The sequence below is a fragment of the Malaclemys terrapin genome, chromosome 2 (assembly GCF_027887155.1).
Source record: "Malaclemys terrapin pileata isolate rMalTer1 chromosome 2, rMalTer1.hap1, whole genome shotgun sequence".
Taxonomy (NCBI): Eukaryota; Metazoa; Chordata; order Testudines; family Emydidae; genus Malaclemys; species Malaclemys terrapin.
In genome coordinates, this window is record NC_071506.1 from 29,381,397 (window position 1) to 29,402,736 (window position 21,340).

At 38.0% G+C, this 21,340-nt stretch overlaps 1 protein-coding gene across 4 annotated transcripts in view; it reads left to right on the forward strand.

Moving 5' to 3' along the window:
* Positions 1-21,340, forward strand: part of CSMD3 (CUB and Sushi multiple domains 3) — a 1,152,075-nt gene that overhangs the window by 938,042 nt on the left and 192,693 nt on the right. For 3 of the 4 annotated variants that reach the window (XM_054020295.1, XM_054020294.1, XM_054020296.1), the window contains 5 exons: positions 12,690-12,803; positions 13,439-13,534; positions 14,512-14,715; positions 16,915-17,039; positions 20,555-20,651. In XM_054020295.1, coding sequence (XP_053876270.1) covers positions 12,690-12,803; positions 13,439-13,534; positions 14,512-14,715; positions 16,915-17,039; positions 20,555-20,651 — 636 coding nt within the window. The remainder of the gene's footprint in view (positions 1-12,689; positions 12,804-13,438; positions 13,535-14,511; positions 14,716-16,914; positions 17,040-20,554; positions 20,652-21,340) is intronic. The other variant, XM_054020297.1, reaches the window with a different exon arrangement.

Genomic DNA, 21,340 nt, shown 5'->3' on the forward strand with positions numbered 1-21,340 from the left:
ATTGTTAATGGAGACGGGCAAGAAAGCACAGGATTTGGAAAGGTAGATAGTGAAAAGTACCATACCTGACACCTTTGTTAGTATTTTAATTTAAAACCAAATGCAATAGCCTCTATAACTCATTTGCTCCCACACTAGTTTGCTATGGAAATATCAAACTGAGAATCTTCTGTATAACTGAGTGTTATATTGCACAGGGCATGATCCTGCAACCCTTACTCATGTGAATAGTTCTCTTTCACACAGATTGCCTCACTGAAGTCAGTATAACTACTCAGATTGAGTATGCACTAAATTATCAGGCTCTAACAATGTAACCTTTCACTGTGTACCCCAATGAGTTCTCACTGAATATGGGTCTATCCTATTTACAACTACTTAATATTCCATCAGTTTATGTTGCAGTTTTTCTATCTGAAATATTTAGAGAAGCATCAATTTGCTGATTTGATTTCTTCATGAGTAAAATTCAGCTTTAAATAATCAGGTCAACTCATTATTACAACTTATTCATAATTTAACATGCATAGAAAATTAACTATAATAAATTAAAGTATGGTATTTTTAATGGGCTGTTTGTTATGAATCTGGTTCCTAAAAATCAATGAGACAACACAAAAAGTAAGGTATTGTTCCACATGACTAAGAGTAGCAGAATCTGGCCTACAACAATTAATGCAAGATTAGACTTTTTTTTTTTTTTTTAATTTCAAAATTACAACAAATATTTTTTTAACCAATCCTAATTAAGGTCAGACTAGATTATTGTAATGGACCCTTCTGGCATTAAAATCTGTGACTCTATGAATCTACATTATATAAATAATCAATGGGTTACGTTTTTACTTAGCCAGGGTAGTCCTCCTGTTAGCTCAAGCATTTTCTTTTTTCTTTAGTGCCACTCCATAGTTTGAATATCATTATGCAGAGATACAAAGGAAGTGGTGAAAGTGTTGAAAACTTGTGTTGACTTCAGTTTGATTTCTCACTTGTTTGATTGTTTGTTTGTTTGGTAAAGATATTGCTGAAACTCATGCAAACAGAAGTATCCCAGGGAGCAACACAGATTGCTGCCCTCTTCTTCTAGGTATTTGGATCCATCTCTGAGAACACTTTCCCTTCACTTCAGTTACTACCTCTGCTTGTTCATGGAGTAGCTCTGCTTCTCTCCTTTTCCTCTGAATGTTCTTTCAGTGGCACCTTTTGGAGGGAAGGCAACCTTTCTATTCCCATTTCCTCAGCAGCATGACGCAAAACACTCTGCCAGACTGTAATGCTTTCTGCTGTTTTTTTCCCCCAGGTGGTGCTGATACATACTAAAGAGTAATGGGCTTATTTCAAAACTCAAGTCAAACGTGAGATCAGTCACCAGGGAGGTTTGTGAGGACTGGGGGATGAAGTACCCTAATCTTTAGAATAGTTTAGATAGGTATCTGTGTTTATGGATATTTTTTTCCTGAACTGATCTTAAACTCTGAACCATTTGAGGTTCACCCATCCCTAGCCCATACATGGGGAATGGTAGCTGTTTGGAAGATCATATGGAGTGAGTGAGAAAGAGCAGATGTTGTAGGCAAATGTGTGAGGAATGATGGATGGATATGAAGAGGAGACTGAAAAATATTTACAAAGAGAGTAGACTGAGAAAACATTTGCATTGGTAATGAGAGTCAGCACGTTCTTGGGTATGAAAATATATGGAAACTGATGCAGAAAATTATAATGGACCCCAAACATGTATGTAGTCATGAAGCTAGAGATTTAACTTGTGGGGGGAAATAAGGGGAGTAGGCACCTGATTCTTTTTACAAATTCCAAAGAGCAACAATCTTATATCCCCTCTGAACAAATATTGCTAGTAATAGATATAATTTAATAATATTCAAATAATAGACATGCTGGATAGAAAATAACAGTGAATTACTTAACTAATCTCAGCCAGAAACTAAAAGGCATATATACACCCATTTTAATAGAACTGACATCTTTCCTGTTCTGAAGGAGGTCTTCTACCCTCCAAGCCAGTGGTTGGCAAACTACAGCCCATGGGCCAGATCCGGCCCACAAGCTGTTTTAAGCTGGCCTATGAGCCGCACCACGCGGCTCGGCCCCACTCCAGCTGAGGCGCTGATTGGGGGCTGCACCAGGCGGCTTGGCCCCACTCTGGCTGAGGCGCTGGGTCGGGGGCCGCACCACGCGGCTTGGCCCCGCTCCGGCTGAGGCACTGGGTCGGGGTCGCACCACTCAGCTGCTGGAAGCTGGCATGGCCCCGCTCTGGCTCCAACACGCTCCAATGGGAACTGCAAGGAAGGTGCCTGAGGATGGGGCAGCAAGCAGAGCCATAGAAGGGACATGCTACTGCTTCCGGGAGCTGCTTGAGGTAAGCACCATTCAGAGCCTGCACCCCTGAGCCTCTCCCCATGCTCCAAGCCTCTGTCCCAGCCCTAATCCCCCTCCCGCTCTCCAAACCCCTCGATCCCAGCCCAGAGCACCCTCCTACACCCCAAACTCCTCATCCCCAGCCCCACCCCAGAGCCTGCACCCCCTCCCGCACCCCAACCTAAATTTTGTGAGCATTCATGGCCTGCCGTACAATTTCTATTCCTCAATGTGGCCCTCAGGCCAAAAAGTTTGCCCACCCCTGCTCTAAGCATTAATTTAAATGGTGAGGAACTCCTCAGAATATCTAATAAGGTCTAAGTATATTACAATTACTACGCCTACTGTATGGCTGAATGCCTTCAGGTTTTCGTCTGCATTCCAAAGAAGCTCTTTGAATCTTGTGGTCACCATTTCTAGTCTTTGTATGTTCTTAAAAAAAAAAAAACCACTTACAGAGACTTTGCCAACAGCTTTATGCACAATTCAGCAATTACCATTGAATCTCTCATGGCTAATTCCTACATATAGTTGCTTAGGCAATGTCTACACTACAGCAGCTACAGCAGCTACAGCAGCGCAGCTGCACTCCCATCAGCTTAATAATTCCTGCTTCTGCAAGAGGTGGTAGTTATGTAGGTAGGAGAAGCTCTCCCACTGCATAAAACAGTCCATGCTGGCACTTAGGTCACTATAACTTACGTCGCTCAGACGTGTGAACTATTGATATCCCTGAGCAACATAAGATATACCAAAGTAATTTGAAGTGTAGACATAGCCTGACTAGTTATGCCAATCCTGTAAATTGCATAAGAAAAATTGAAGGTCAGTGTAGAAAGTAATAATCATGAAATAACCATGTAGCATTATCACTGATATATAATATAACCATGTAGATGTATCACTTGATTTCCTCCTGGAATAGCTATTACTTGGAGAGGTACGTACATTAAGCAAAATAGGTATTATGAGTTGGATGGAGCCAGGATTTCCTCTAATGTGTTGTAAGAATCACAGAAGTTATATTATTTTTAAAATCAGAGTTGTCAGTGAAAGAATGACTAAAGCATTTTCGTGTGATTTTTCTAAACCATTCTAGAAACAAACTTCCTGAATCCTTCTATATAACTTATATAGATTGATGCCCTTAGCTGAGGAACCAATGGTTAAGACTAAATTAATCTCCATTATAATACCATAGATCTCAATATAGTTACATAAGCAATGAATCTGACACTTAAGTTTAGATTGTGCAACTTCTACTGATGTTGGTGAGCACTTACATGAATTATCCCACTGATGTCAATGGAACAACTTATGTAAGTGCTTACCGGCTTGTCCCATTAACATCCCTGGGACAATTTGTGTGAGTGTTCAACTTGAGTAAGAATTGCATAATCTAACCCTTAATGTGATCATCCTTTGACATAATGTGTATGTACAAATGAGGCTCAAACATGATTTTAAAAGGGTTTGTTATATCACTGCACACTTTACTGAATGGTGACTGATATGAGTTCATACAAATCGGTTCACTCTCCCTTAGTTTATTTTTTGTCACGTATATGATGCAGTTATTCAGACTGTCTCTGCAGCTCTAATCAGCGGTGCTGCAATAAACATAAATTATACACAACTTATGCGTATCTTTTCACACTGCATTATCAATTATGCTTATATCATCATTGCAGTTTATAAGGGTTTAGTTTTATGGAGTGGGTTAATTCTTTGTTGAAAGAAAAATGATTGCAATCAGAATAAGGGTATTGTTTCGTTATCTAATAATATTTAAAATATATGCATAATTTCTGTTAATTCTTTGAACTAGGAGGGCAAAAAAGCAAAAGCAGAAGTAAGTCTTGTACTGTAATCTATCCCTACTCTAGGGGCCCAGCAAAATAATAGAGCTTTGTTGAAAATGTCCAGCCAAACTGCTTCTTTCTGCTGCTTTTCCCAGGATTCCCTTCCATCTGCTGTATATTTGTATCTTAAACTCACTCCAATCTCATTATAATCATCCAGATGCTACAATAATGAGGTTCACATAAGCACCTGGATAGATAGAGACATAGGCAGATATGCAGTGTAGTTGTAGCTGTGTCAGTCCAAGGATATAAGAGAGACAAGGTGGGTGAAATAATATATTTTATTGGACCAACTTATGTTGTGAGAGAGACTTAGAAAGATAGACAGACAGACCTGTTCTCCTTCAAGTGATTGTGCACATATCTATTCCACTGTAGATATACATACTCCTGGTGTGCTTCATTCGGAGATTTGTGGCAGCAGTACTGGTGGGGAGAGCATATGCCATGACTGTTTTCATGCTGTGAGCTGAGGCCACAAAGGGCTGAGGTGTTCTGCCTCCCTCTCAGTTCCTTCTTACCTCCTATGACAAAAGTTGGGCTCCCTGTTTCTCCTTGGAGACTGAGTTCTTTTCTCTTCTGAGAGAAAACTTTAGACATTTTTATATAGTTAGTTAGTTGTTTAGTATTTAGTGCTTAGTATTATTAGGAGTATGTTCCTCTTAAGGAAAATTTATTCTGTACTGTTTTATTTTTACTTGCATTGGATATGCAGAAATCCCCTGGATTCCAGCAGTGCACCACTTGTCAAGTGGCTCAGTCTGCTAATGATAGACATTAAAATTGTCTGTTTTGTCTGGGAGAAGGGCCCTCCCAGGCTAAGTGCTCTATTTGCCAAACAAAAAAATAGAGAACTTCATCTGAGAGAGCATATTCTTGAACAGGTGCCTCAGGACTGAGGTGCTTATGAGTCTGACACTTCTTCAACCTAAAGTGCTCCTCCTCCTTGCTCTGGATTTGCCAAGGTAGTATTGGTATGTGGAAATTCAGGAACTCTCCAGACAGCCTCCAATAATCCTTCCTCTAGTAGAGGATCTCCTCATTCAAACCCAGAGACAAATCATTCATCCCAATCCTCACACACTGCATTTGACAATACGGCTTATCAATGGTTGAACACAATTGAAATCCTGCTCCCATAAAATCCTAACTATTTTATTATCTAAGAGAAAGTATTCTACAAAAAGTACCTACCTTACCAAGTGAAGAAGGTTTTTGGTTTGGGCATCACATTCAGGACATCCTGCAATATTTTCTCCATCTCAAATTCAGCCGTTCATTAAGTTCTTTCAAGGTGCACTTGGCTTCTATATCTGCTATGCATCCTTCTAGTCAAGGTTACCTGGTGTTCTCTAACCCGAATATGGGCAGATTTATGAAAGGTACTATCAGAAATTACCCTCCGATCAATGATCTGGTTTCCCCTTTGGATATCAATGTAGTGCTATCCTGTTTGATGGATTTGAGCTACATGCGACCTGCTCCTTGGCCTCTTTGTCTTACAAGACTGCTGCCTTAGTGGCAATAAAATCTGCTAGGAGAGTATCAAAATTCCAAGCCTGGGTGGCTGATCTTCCTTATATAGTATTTCATAAGGACAAGATATCGTTAAGACGTCACCCAAATAGTTTCTGATTTTTATCTAAATCAAACAATACATCTGCCTGTATTTTTTCTCCAGCCTCACTCTCACAAAGATGAGCAGAAACTACATGGAAGTTTGAAGGGCTTTGTCTTTCTATATTGATAGAATTAAATGTTTTATATCTTCACCCAGGCTTTTTGTGGCCTTTGCTGAAAAAGTTAAAGGATAACCAGTTACAGCTCAGCAGATCTCTAATGGGATTATGACATGTATTCAAACTTGCAATGAAAATGCAATTTAAAATGTCTATGTAGGATAACATTCATTCATCCAGAGCACAGATTTCATTGCTAGCATTCCTAAGTAATGTACCTGTGTCAGAAATACATAGAGCAGCTACATGGTCTTCAGTGCATTATTCACAAAGCACTATGCCATCATCGAAACTTGCAAAGATTATGCATATTTTGGAAAATTTGTCATCTAGTTCATTTTTCACTAGACTCCAAAGCCCTACCACCATCAATAAACTACTGGGGAATCACCTATGATGGAATGAATATGTGCACAGTCACTAGAAGGAGAAGAAAATGGTTACATACCAGTATAGTAACTGTTGTTCTTCTTTGAGTATCCTCTGCGTATTCCCCCTTTTGGGATATGGGGCCAAGAATGAGAATATGCAGAGTCCATCTCAAACAAAAAAAGAACCTGCTATATTTGAAAGGAACTCCTGTCTTTGAGGCAATAGATTAGACAATGGGGTAATTATTGTATAAATTCCCAAATTAAGTGCTTTAACCCTCAGTTGTTAAACTCATGGAAAGATGGGGACCTTCAATAAAATGGGTTTCATTGAATTCATTTTGCCATTTTTACTTCACTGTTACACTTGGGAGAGAGAGACTAACAACAAATCAAATAATGAAAGCACAAGAACGCCTTGCGGCTCACCAAGCACTGGGAAATTTAGTGCAATCCCCCACCCTCACCCCCCAACTTTAATCCAGATTGAAATCATCTTTTGTGGATATAAATTTACTAGATAAATTGAATCTTAAATGAAAGAGACATATTTAAAATAGCATATAACAGTTTTAAACACACACACACACACACACACACACATGCTGCATCGTGAGTGGAAATAAATAAAAATCCCATAAGGATTATTTTTGAGGTAATTTTTAATATTTCCTTTAGGTCTTGGTAAAACACAATACATTTCCTCTGTATAATTCTCTACCTCAGCCATTATCTAAAAATGTTCCCTGTTCCTCTTAAATCTGTGACTTAATCTTAGTTCTTTTGCCTCTTTACTCCCTGTGCATGATGAACGAATCATTGATATGCTGATGATTGAGAATGGCATGGTGTTAAACACCAGCCTCTTTTGTGAAAACTCTCTTTATTTGGAGACTAGGGGTACATCTACACTACAGGGGGGAGTCGATTTAAGATACGCAAATTCAGTTACGTGAATAGCGTAGCTGAATTCGACATATCGCAGCCGACTTACCCCGCTGTGAGGACGGCGGCAAAATCAACTTCTGCGGCTTCCTGTCGACGGCGCTTACTCCCACATCCGCTGGTGGAGTAAGAGCGTCGATTCGGGGATCGATTGTCGCGTCCCAACGGGACGCGATAAATCGATTCCCGAGAGGTCGATTTCTGCCCGCCGATTCAGGCGGGTAGTGTAGACCTAGCCTAGGTGTAGCAAGAGTGGGAGTGTTACTATAATAGGCACTGGCATTTTTACCAGTATGTTGTCCAGTCTTGCTCAGGGCAAGCCTAAATGAAACAGAGTTAAAATAATGGTGAATAGTGATGCCTTTTTCTATAATTTGCTCCCATCACTGTTAGTACCAGTAGAGCTGCATAGGAGTGGTAGTGCAGTCATGGGAAATCTGCCCCCAAAAATTCTAAGGTGAAATAAGTGATTATTTCTAAGGGAAATCCACCAAAGGTATGCAGTACTTTAGATAAGTCTTGTACCTTTGATAATCTTTCATGGGGGGGAAAAAAGGTTAGAATAGAGAAATATTAATATGATCCATATTGACAGTAAATGAAATGAGATATATATATATAAAATCCTTCTAATGCTGGCCTACTAATATGTGATAGAATGATTTAAGCCACAATTTAAAAACCTGAGCGCCTAAAGGTAGGTGCCTGAATCCATAAACATAGACACATCACATTGTAGCTGGATATATTAGTTTTTCTTTGGTATTGCCACAAATGCCAATGAAGACTCAGGTCAAAATAAATATAAATTCTAATGCCTGACTTCACTGACACTCAGGTTTCAAAATTTTGAACCTATGTCTTCTGTGTCAGTTGGCATAATAGCTCTGAAAAAATAATGTACTGAGCTTCAATTTTGTACTATAACAATGGACAAGATTACATTGTTGCATAATTCCTACTTTTCAGAGAATTACAATCACGACGACATGAAAATTACCTCAATCTGACCTTTCTAAATGAAAGATTTGAACTTTATTTTTGTTTCAGTAATTAATATTTTTTTAAAAAATATTTTACTTATACAGATATATTGGATACTCAATACAATATTTTTATCGTGTGGAAATACATATTTCCAGAGGGTATATTTTATACCATAGCCTTTGAATGTTGTGTGTATTTTTTGCAAAAAAATAAACTGAAATTCACTTTAACATATTATATAATTAGCCATTAGGGTTAATAAGCTGCAGCTCTGCTGGGAACTTCAAGAGTGACTCAAATTCTTGCCTCCCCCCTGTCTGGGCCTCACAACATGCTGGCATTTGAGCAATGGCTCCTCCCTTTCTGAGGTTAGATCTGAGGCTATTGGCTGCAGGCATCCTATTGTCTAGCTGATCAGGGGATTTCTTGTTCATCAATAAAGCTGATGTCTTGTCACATCTTATGGGTACTCCTGGAAGCAAAGCTCACACTGCTGTACTGGTGGTTGTTCAGAGAAATTGGTATGGCTTTTCAATCCTACAGAGACGTGGGAGAAGTGAGACATGTTTTCTGCTGAGGAATAGACATCAGCTTAACATTTACTTCCCACTAGTGGAATTCCATGTCTCCAAATGAGAGGAAGAGCCTGACTGGCATTGGTAACAAAGCCTTGAAGTCAGCTGGATTGGCAGTGCCCAGTATAGGGGTACCAGTGTAAAAGAAAAGTAGAATAGCTACAGTGAGATACCAAGAACTCCCTCTTTTTTCTGCTGCCAGAACTTCTTCCCTTCTTGTAATACAGTTGCTGCCTGCTCAGCTATTTCAGTATTTGATGTGTCAGTGTCATCATTTGAGCCCACAGGGGCTGGAACTGCGGGTGCACGGTGCCGCACCCCCTGCTTTGCAGTGATTTCCATTGTATACAGGGTTTACAGTTTGATTCAATGGCTCCCCACTATACAAATTGTTCCAGTCCCCCTGTTTGAGCCTGCCCTTGTATTTTATTATAGTGTCATTCTGTCAGTAGGTTTTGTAGAACCTCACTTTTTGATGCCTCTGTGATACTTTCCATCTGAAATCTGTTTATATAAGATTTAATTTGTATTAATTAATTTCATTTTTTGTAAACAGCAACTACTACAGATGCTATGGTTTGATAAGGATTTTCTTTGAAGTTTTGCAATTATCCTCTGAGGCATGCAGATGCTTAAGGCAAAGCTAAAGGCAACAAGATTCCAGAAATACTTATCATGTGTTGAAATGGAATATCACCTGTTTTTGAATTGATCTCAATATACAGTGTTAGTCTCTAAGGTGCCACAAGTACTCCTGTTCTTTTTGCAATATACAGTATAGTAACTGTTGTAAATATTTTACAATAGTTACTTAAAACAGATTTATATGAGAGCAATTCATGCATTCTATTGTTGACAATTTCCCAACTGTTGTTCTGTCAGTAGCAATCATATGTATGTTCACTGCTGTCAGAGAATGCTTATAGAATCTGTGCATTTAAGGCAAAATCCTGTCATCACTCCATATGTGGAATTGCCATGGAAGTCATGGGGAATTTTGTACTTCAATCATAGCAGAATGTGACTCTTGATCTACTAAAAAACTAAGATCGGAGAAAAAGTACCAAAGTTAGTGAGTTACATAACAGAAGCCATTAGCTCTATCATCTTTGCTAGCTTCTGTACAAATACAAAAATAGCATACAGTAGGGACAGCTAACAACTCTTCTTTTACTAATAGGCAAGTTATATTCTCTGACCCTTATAGAGAGAAAATCTGCTCAGACTAGTATTATTTTACCTACTAATAAATGATAAAAGAGAATTTTTAAACCACTGTACACTAGTTCAATTTTTTAGCAGACTGAAGTTTTGTATCTGCCTTTCATCCTCTCCCCAGGCCTTTTTTTCCATATTTTGAACATTAAGTCTGTGTTCTTTTTCTTGAATTTTAGAAACTCCAAATTGCTATAATTGAGATTCTGTTACAGTGTATGATCATTTTTAAGTGCCTTTAGTTCTTTTGAAGGTTTAAATTTAAAAACCTTTAGCACTGAAACTGTTTATTCATGGTACATGAATAACATAAGCAGTGGTAGTGTTAGCTGCCCCACACAATCCTACCTATGTTCCTCTGCATTTTGCTTGCAAGATTGAATTACCTGTAGGAATGAAAGGGTAATTTGAACTCCATATTCGTTAGCTCTTTGGTCTTTGTGATGGTGTTTACAGACCCTACACAGAGACTAAGGGAGTGAAGGAATGGTACTGGATCAGGTCAGCCCTGCCCCTCAGCAGTTGCAGAGTATGCTCCAAAAGGAGGAGCTGCTCAAAAGGGTACTCTGACAGTCAAGCAGGGGGCAGAGTGAAGGAGAGGCTATCTGAAGGGAGGAAGCCAGTTTGCAGCTTTTGGGGACAAAGTCATTCACAGAAGAGGGTGTGGACTGTGAGTAAGACCAGCTGGGAGGGTAGGGGCATGTCTTTTTCCATCCCCCAATCTCTGTTGAGGGGAAATAACTGATAGCAGGGGAATTCTCAGTGAACTATCTGCGCTGCTGGGACTGATTGGCAACTCCTGCTGGAACATCCCAAACCAAAGAGAGTGTGAGGAGAGAGGAAGCAGCCCAGGGGAGGCTGGCCAAGTGACTGAGACTTCGTGCCTTTCCTCTTTGAGCCTTGAGCCGAAACCCAGGAGCAAGGAAGGGCCCAATCCCCCTGCTTCCCCAGGTCCACCCATCTGGGAGAACTATGGAGCATCAGGGAATTGGTGGACCACAGTCTGCCCACTGAACCTTCTGGCCTCTGAGTGAAACCCACTATAGGGTGGAAGGAGTGTTGAGTCACAACCTGCCCATTCGGCCTGCTGGCCTCTGAGTGAAAATCCTATGCTATAGTCTTTCTCTTAAGGTTGGTCAACAAGTGGTTAGTGAGGTTGTCAGTTTTGTGTCTGTATCTAGGGCCAGACTAAGACCAACAAATCATTTCATTTCCCGTCAGTGTATTTTTAGTGCAACAGTCAACATGATTTCTATGGCTGTACACTGCATACCATTGGCAGCAGCATGTAGGGTAAGTGTAGCGACACACCACAGTGAAAAGCAGCTCTCTGCACTGGGGAAATGATCCAGCAGCAGGGAGTTGCCCTTTCCCTGCTGCCACCCAGCAGCAAGAGCCTTTCCTCACTGCTGGAGCCTTTTGTTGCAGCAATGGGGAGGCAGCAGGACACTACACTGATAAAAATTGCAGTGTAGATGAGGGAAGCACTGCTTGGGCGTGCACATACTCTAAGGGTTCTAGTGTGTGTTTACTCACCCAAACCAGGCCTCACTGGCTACACTGCTGTTTATACCTGTGCTAGGGTGGCATGCAATATCTGTACTCTACACTGTGCCATAAGGAGTATGCAGTGTAGACGTGTCCTGTGTCCTGCAGGGGCTTCTAAACACTGCATGTCTACACTAGAGCTAGAGGTGTTAATTGCAGCTTGAGGAGACATACCCACTCCAGCTCTGTTATATCTAGCACACTAACAATACTAGCAGTGGGAGTAGTTTGCCCATTCAAATTATGATCCTATCCGAGATCATAGGTCTGTACACGGGGTGGGTAGCCCCTCTTGCGGCTCATACCGTCATAGCTACACTTCATTTTTTAGTGTAATAGCTCAGTCATAGCTAGCATGGGTATGTCTCTTGAATTCAAATTTACACTTTCCAGTTCTAGTGTAGAGGTACTCATTGGTGCAGAGAGATCCTCTTTTAAATGAAGGAATTAAATAATCCCCTGACACATTATTTTTTATTATTATTATTATTTAATATTTAATATTAATGATTAATAACAATATTTTGTGCTTTAGAATGTAGACACCAGCAAGTGTTGATTTCTTTGAATGTTGTTGCTTCTCCATTCTACACTACAAAGTGAAAAGATGGACTAGATTTTAAGGTGAAGTTCTGACGAAAAATAAAGCATATCAAAATAAATGAAACTTCCTAAAGGCCTATAAGATTAAGAAAAAAACAAAAAACAACAACAACCCAGGAAGGAGTTGCAAAAAATTATAGTGTAACAAGAAGGATATTGCATTAAACAGCTGCAGAATAATTATGATTTTTCTTTCTTATGATTAAAATGTTTATAAAAATGAATTTGTGATATCACTAGATATGCTTTTTTAACTATATAGGATTAGACATTTTGAAATATGTTTAATTTTGTTATGACATTGGTCAGAAAAATTAACCAATAAGTGCTGGTCCTCTTCAATTAAAAAAAAAAAATGGCATTAACATATGTTCTGGTCCCTCTCTTTCTGTTTCTCTGTTTTGTTTTGTTTTGTTTTTTTGTAATCAATTTCTCTTGCTTTTTCTCATTCCTGTTGACCAGTGGTGTTTGGCCAGTTTGTATTTTTCCAGACATCGCTCCATGATGTGGTTGAGGTGTATGATGGCCCAACACAGCAATCATCTTTATTATCCTCCCTCTCAGGATCCCATTCAGGTATTCTTTAATAGAACTGTCATGCATCAATTATTTACTAAAAAGTGATTTAGACTGGTAATGTAGCAAAAGATGAAACTACTGTCATCTTTTCTTTGAAACAAATTGCACTGAAAATATAATATGAACATTTTGAAAAGAAACAATCAATCAGTAGTGATTCAAAACAGTTTGGGCTGATAAAAAGAATGAAGACTAAATTTAATCTGCAGTTTTCTTGGATTTTTCTGGTAATATTTAACTAGCCCAGTTACTTTTTTTGGTTTATTCATTTTGTATTTTCTGTCAAAATTGTTGTTTGTTTTTCAATGTACTATATAAAATGTGATATTAAAATACTTATAAGTGATAGTAGAGAACATATAGCAAATTATAATTTGAGTAGATTATGTGCATGTCAGAAGGGTTTTAAAGACTTAGAGACTTGATTTTAAATCAGAAGGAATACCATTAATGTGAGATGAGAATCAGGCTCTAAATCTTACAGGAATGAAAGACAAACAAGGTTAGACTAATAGTAAAGTTTATAGTATATGTCTCATAAATTAAATTCATGCAGAGTATATTTTGTGGTTGTTGAGGCTTAGTTACTGAAAATTGTTTATGATAATTCACTGTTTGTTTTGTTTGAGTAGGCGAATCCCTTCCACTGAGCTCAGGTAATCAAATCACAATTAGATTTACTTCAGTGGGTCCAGTAACAGCTAAAGGTTTTCACTTTGTATATCAAGGTAAGCAACACAATAGTTTGGAACAATGCTTCAATTAATTGTGTGCATTAATCCCTCCATATTTTTTTTATAAATGAATTATACTAATATTTTAAGTTTTATTTTGACAAATGTATTTGATTAAACAGAGAAATCACTAGGGATGAGCAGGCCTGGAATGTAGTGGAAAATATTAAACTGCTGTAGATGTATAATTTCTCTCCATTTTTGTATTAAAAAAATCCTTTTATTTGTTATTGACATCCTCAATTATACATGATTTTAAATATTCTTAAAAAATAAAATCAGATATTTGAGAAGCATAAGAAAGGCTTCCAGATTTGAAAAATCAGTTATGAAACCAATTTTTGTTAATCTGACTAATTTTCAGTCCAGCCGGTTGCTCAAGCTGATTTATCCTTCTATTTAAATATGAGTAACGGAAATGGTAATAGTATTACCATAAGCTGAATCAGTAAACTTGCTATTATTAAGGTGCTTCAGTTGATTTACATTATTAATCTTTTTAAGGATCAGACATTGAAATGATTATATGTCCTCTAGTTCATTCTTTTAGATAATTTGAATCCCATCCTGACCAGCAGAACTCACAATTTTAAACCTGTAGTCACTAAATGCAAACATCTAACGAACAAATCAATACTGTTTTGAAACTGTATGTTAGCTGAATATTTCATAACAAAGTATACAATTTCAGTGCCATTTTAGGAAGGTCTCAGGAAAGATACTATAATGTGGTTTTAAACCTGCAAAGAATATCAATATTTATACTAATCTGCAATATTTATAGTAATTGCATTTAGATGTAGATGCATGGAATCCTTATTTTTGAAGATTCATTTGGGGATTATGCAAATCTTCTTAACTGACAACACGGCTGAATGTTTTTCAAGTAATTTTAGACATCTGCATTTGAAAATCTCTGTTTCTCTACCAAATATAAAATTAAGAATCCACAATGGTTTTCATGTATGCAGCTGTTCCAAGAACAAGTGCAACACAGTGCAGCTCTGTGCCTGAACCAAGATTTGGAAAAAGGATTGGAAATGAATTTGCAGTTGGTTCATTGGTTCTTTTTGAGTGTAATCCAGGATACATCCTCTATGGATCAATAGCAATTAGATGTGATTCAGTACCGAATGCTTTGGCACAGTGGAACGATTCCCTCCCTACATGTGTTGGTGAGTAAAGGCTACATTTTTGTATCGGTCTAATTATTGCCTACAATGAAGAATGTTATCTTAAGTCTGAATCCACTCCTTTTCTTCCATCCTCTACCTTCTTACTGCTTACTTTTGTTCTGATTTTCTGGCTTGGACTCATACTTTACCCACCGAATACCCTGAACATAGAGAGTATGTCAGAAGGGCTCTCATTCAGCAAAGTAATATGTTAACACAATATTAACTTAGCCTAAATGAGGTCATGAATCCTTCACTTTTCATCTTCACTTTCTAGCCCAACCTTGCTTTGACATTTCAGTAGCTACATGACAGTACATATCCTGCAGCTATAAATTATATATCAGCTTCTTTTAGACTTACATCAATGTCAGTCCATGACTACTCATTAATCAAGATTCAGAAGTTGTCCTGACCTCCTGCAAGACTAAAATGCTCTCACACTTGAGAAATCTGACAAGATATTGTATGCTGTTGCCAGAAGAACTACTTTATTAAGGACTTAGAAATAGTTACACCAATGTTCTGTAGTAGGTCAGAAAGAATGCATTTTTTTCCAGGTTAAAAAGTACATTTGGTACATTTGGTCTAACTCTAGACAGAGTTACAGGGACATTTGGTCTAACTCTAGACAGATTCTCAACTGGTATAAAACAGTATAAAACCATTGACATCCATAGACCTATGCACATTTTCACTAACTGAGGATCTGACTCACTGGACCCAATTCAGCATTGTAGATACATAATCTTAAAAAAAAAAAAAAAACTATTTACTTTGATTTTCATATAGAATAAATTCAATTAGCAACAGTGTTGTTTTTGGTCACTAGTTGCAATATTCTATTGCTGTATTAATGCACCATTTATATATGTGAAAGAGAACACTGTCTGATTTTAAGCAACTTGAAATGAGAAAGAGTTACAGGCCAAAAGTATCAATGACTCTTCATGTGCACATATCAGTGTGCCAGTAAAGGTCATAAAATATGTATGAGTTGAAAATTGCATTGAACTAAATCGGTTTAATAATTGAAGTGCTAGACATGACCATATTAAATTGCCTTAACTCTCTAGTGAAGGCTTCAGTGTTTCCTTACAGATATCAGACATCAATCATTCTGTCTGCTCCTGCTTTTACCAGTAATTATTTAAACAGTTTAAGTGACACTGACCTTTAGTTTATCAATGTAGTGTCCAACAGATTCTATCAATTATGTGCAGTACAAAATATAGCTAATGTATTCATTACTGAGATAAATTGTGTTCTTCTACATTTTCTCTAAATCCTCGTATTTGTATCTAATGAAATCAGCTCAAGGAGTTGAAAATGTTACACAGGAATAATGTATTGGCTTCTAATGGTAAAGATAAAACATCTCGTCAATCTTTTCTTCAAGCTATTAAAAAGCCAGCAGAATACCTGTATCTAGATTAAGCCTTAACATTCTTTTATTTGCTCTTGTTAGAGCATCAAGTGACCTGAGCAATGTTTTCATTCATGCTGAGCATCAAGAACCAACAGTTTGCACTACTGAATTCCTGTGACTTACTTATTTTATTATTTTATTTATCTTTGGGACTGGGTATTATGTATGCTATCTTGCAAACACATGAGTTTCTTTACTATCATAAGTTCTTTACTAACTTCATGGACTTCAATGAGATTACTCACATAAGCAAACGTGATAGCTTGGGAGTTGGAATAGAAGCCCTCCAGTGTTAGAATTAAATTAGTTACTGAGGCAACAAAATTGTAGCATTGATCAAAACCTCGTTTTTATGCCAAGTTCTTTCCCCTTATATATTTAGATCACATATAACTATTTAAAGTTCATTATTAATGAGTATCAATATTTATTTTATTTTTATAAGATTAGTAGGATACATTCAAACCGATTTCACTTTGTTAAAATTCAAATGACCATGTCTGAGGGATATTAACATGATTTTGTCTGGTAGATAGCTACCCTGTTTTAAATTTTCTTTTATTCTTTTCAATTAATTTAAAAATAGAATTTGAAGTATAAGGAATTATAATTTTCCTGAGGCCAACATGAATTTCAAAATATAGTATCACTTTACAAGAGTTTGCATCTCTAGTATACTGATCAATGTGTTAGCTTTTATTACATCTTTTCTCAGTTCTAAAGCAGTGATGCGTCAAACTTCTTTTTTTGCTCCATGAATTTCATTCCAGTACCTTGTGGTGGAATTTTAACTAAGCGCAAAGGAACCATTTTGTCTCCTGGTTACCCTGAGCCTTATGACAACAATCTGAATTGTGTGTGGAAGATCACAGTGCCAGAGGGAGCTGGAATTCAAGTAAGAATATATATAATTTTCTTGTTATCATCATAGGTTTGAAGCTGATCTTTGCAGAGATGACAGTATGAAAAGATAATTGATTCATAAACATTTTACTAAGCAATTAACAACTGTCACAATGGAATTAGTTACACAATTCTTTTTAAATATGGGCGGTGGAGGAATTTGAAAAGATATATCTACACCCTTTTCCCAAAAGAACCCGTTGCTGGAACATTTATGATTGGCAATATATTATTTCAGTAAGGCAAAATGATTTGTTGCAGACTGTAGACATTGAAATTGTGTAATTAAATTTCCTTGTCATGAATAAAAACATGTCTGGATTACATTCTCAAGTGGGTTATGCAGATTTGCCTTAAAAATTCTGTCTGTTGGGGGGAAATAAATATATAGTTATAAACTTACTACAATATGGGCCTGAGCCAAAGCCTATTGAAATTAATGAAAAATTCTTATGCCTGTAACCTGGGTGATGGGGTTCAGATTACAGGCCTCCCACCCAGGGCGGTGGGGCTTTGGCTTTGGCCTTCCCGCCTGGGGTGGCAGGGCTCAGGCTTCAGTCCCCTGCCCTGGGCTCATGTACTAATTTTTGTCGTCAGAAGGGAGTCGCAGAGCAATGAAGTTTGAGAACCCCTAAATTAATGAATAATATAGAAAAAACCAAACATGAGCCTACTTATTGTGTCCTATAATTCAAGAGCAAAGAACACAAATTAGATGTAAAAGTAACATGTTTAATATGTACAAGAGAAAGTTAAAAAGCAAGTTTATAATTAAGGAGGCAATTCTCTTTTTAAGATTTTAAAAAAGGAATAAACTATTGTATGCATAATAATAGTGTCACTAGTGTAAAAGCTAATTATTGGATCTCCAACTACTTGACTAGAAAAAAAAATCTGTCTGTACTTGGTAGAAGAATATAGGAATTACCAGATCAGATCAGTTCTCCATCTAGTCTAATATCCTATCTATGACTCTATGAGAGTCAAGGGAGGCATGACCATGTGTAACCATGGAAGGCTTCCCTACTGCCCCCTTGTAATTTTTCCTGCCATTCAGGACTGGGGTGATGTTTTATAAATCCTCCCATTAAGTAAGCTGGAGCCAATAGGTTTTGCTACCCCTTGTGTCTGACAATGGTCAGGAAGGGGCTGAATGCCTACAAGGGGGTGTTGCATAAAGCTGGGTGAAACTTGGAATTTCCATTCAATGGGAAATTCTAACATTTTGAAAACATTTTTGTTCTAATTCAGGAAGGTAGGGGTACCCCAGTGTGTCTCCCCATGTTGGGGAAGCCTGGGGAGTCATAGTCAGCTCTGGGAGTCTTGAAGCCCTGAGAGTTCCAGTTCTAACTGTGGATTTTAGGGTTTCCAGGGCTGTCAGGCTCCTTGCTGTATAGCAAGGGACATAGAAACCCTGAGGGCTCTGTCTCAAGCTGGGGATCTCAGAACTTTCATTCTGGTTCTGTGGCAGGTAGCCTACAAGCGCTGGGGTCTCCAGCCCCAGGGTAATCTGTATGGCAGGGCTGCCCTGGAACTGGCCAAACCTGGAAGCCCGGGTTCCTCAGCAGCTTGGTAGATGAGTGGGCAGGAAACCAGGGAGTTGGGATCCTGCCTGTCTTTTGGTGAACGTTTGTTGAAAGGTTTTGATAAGTCTGATATAAAAAAATAATGTTTTCTCAAAAAAATTTCCAACCAGGTCAAGGGGTTGTACACCTTAAAAGACTGAGATATCTTTAGAGGAGGTTTTGGAACAAATTGATAAATTATGCCTCACCAATCTATTAGAATTCTTTGAGAGGATCAACAAACATGTGGACCAAGGGGATCCAGTGGATATAGTGTACTTAGATTTTCAGAAAGCCTTTGACAAGGTCCCTCATCACAGGCTCTTACGCAAAGTAAGCTGCCATGGGATAAGAGGGAAGGTGCTGTCATGGATTGGTAACTGGCTAAAAGATAGGAAACAAAGGGCAGGTATAAATGGTCAGTTTTCAGAATGAAGAGAGGTAAATAGTGGTGTCCTCCAGGGGTCTGTTCTGGGACCAGTCCTTTTCAACATATTCGTAAATGATCTGGAAAAAGAGGTAAGCAGTGAGGTGGCAAAATTTGCAGATGATTTAAAATTACCAAAGATAGTTAAGACTCAGGCAAACTGCAAAGAGCTACAAAAGGATCTCTCAAAACTGGATGACTGGGCAACAAAATGGCAGATGAAATTTCATGTTGATAAATGCAAAGTAATGCACATTGGAAAACATAATCCCAACTATACATACAAAATGACGAGGTGTAAATTAGCTGTTACCACTCAAGAAGAAGATCTTGAAGTCATTGTGATTAGTTCTCTGAAAACATGCACTTAATGTGCAGCAGCAGAAAAAAAAAAAAAAAAAAAAAAGGAAACAGAATGCTGGGAATAATTAAGAAAGTGATAGATAATAGGACAGAAAATACCACGTTGCCTCTATATAAATCCATGGGTACACCCACATCTGGAATACTGTGTGCAGATGTGGTCACCCCATCTCAAAAAAGATATATTGGAATTGGAAAAGGTTCAGAAAAAGGCAACAAAAATATTAGGGGTATAGAACGGCTTCTGTATGAGGAGAGATTAATAAAACGGGGACTTTTCAGCTTGGAAGGGAAGATTTGATTGAGGTCTATAAAATCATGACTGGTGTAGAGAAAGTAGATAAGGAAGTGTTGTTTACTACTTCTCATAACAAAAGAACTAGGGGTCACCAAATGAAATTATTAGGCAGCAGGTTTAAAACAAATAAAAGGAAGTATTTCTTTACACAACACACAGTCAATCTGTGGAAGTCCTTGCCAGAGGATGTTGTGAAGGCCAACACCATAACAACCTGTGGAACTCCTTGCTAGAGTATATTGTGAAGGCGAAGACCATAACCATTCAAAAAAGAATTAGATAAATTCATGGAGGATAGGTCCATCAGTGGCTATTAGCCAGGACAGGCAGGAATGGTGTTCCTAGCCTCTGTTTGCCAGAAGCTGGGAATGAGCAATAGGGGATGGATCATGTGATGATTACCTGTTCTGTTCATTCCCTCTGGGGCACCTGGCACTGGCCATTGTTGGAAGACAGGATACTTGGCTAGATGGACCTTTGGTCTGACCCAGTAGGGCCATTCTTATGTACATTTTTATGTGCCTGAACACCTTTATAAATCTGGCCTTTTGTTCCATTTTCCCCCTCAGTGGTCTTCAAATATCATCCATCAAGCCATATCCTGTCCTCAGTTAGACACAAGGCTCTGTGGTTCCTTTCAGAGGCAACATATTGTCCTACCTAATGGTCACAACATTTATAAGTCAGAATCAGAGATTTGAAAAATCAGATAAGAAACATTTTTTGCTTGCTTCAGGAGCTGGGGTTTTCTACTCCCAATAAAGAGCATAGCTTTACATAACTTTTGCATGATTCAAAATGACAGCTTGTAACTAAATTAAACCATACTCTGTGCCTTCCGTTTTCATTTGTAGGTGCAGGTTGTGAATTTTGCTACCGAGCACAACTGGGACTCTTTGGACTTTTACGATGGTGCTGACAACAATGCTCCAAGGCTTGGAAGTTATTCAGGTGAGTGAGTTAAGAAAGTGTATACTAAGTAAATTATAGATGCAGCTCTTTATTGAAAACACAAAGCTTTTTGTAGTTCTTTTCTGTGTTTCTTCTGAAGGTGACAGTTCACACTTGTTATAGTCTTTGTTCCAGCCAACAGAGCCTTGAATTGTAATGCTGAAAACTAGAAAGATTTTTATAAAGAATATTACTTGTGTAATTTAGAGGGCCTCAAACTACATGCAACATTCCCATGGATGTCATCTCCTGCTGCTGTAATGATTAAGTGGTTTCATGCATACAGAAAAATAATGGCCTTAGGTTCCAAAAACACACTCCTGTATTTATTGGCTAATGTATTCTGTTTTTTTTTTTTTTTTTAAATGTTATTGTTTATTTAGTCCCCAGTCCTGCAATGGGGTTTGTGAGGGCACAAAACTTAGAGAAATTTTAATAAATAGTTAACCATCCCATTCTCTGGCTGCCTTCTCCTTTAAATTAAATTAAAACCATACTTTACAGTTTAATATAAAGCACTGCCAATTAATATCCACCATTTCCCCAACCTTCAGCCAACCCTCTCATGAAAAGAAAACTCTTAATAGCTGTCACAATGCACAAAATGAAAGAGCACAAAAGTCCTGAACCAAAAGAAGTGTTTCTCTCTGTGTTTCTTGGCAGAAGAGTGTGAGTATCACATTGATTAA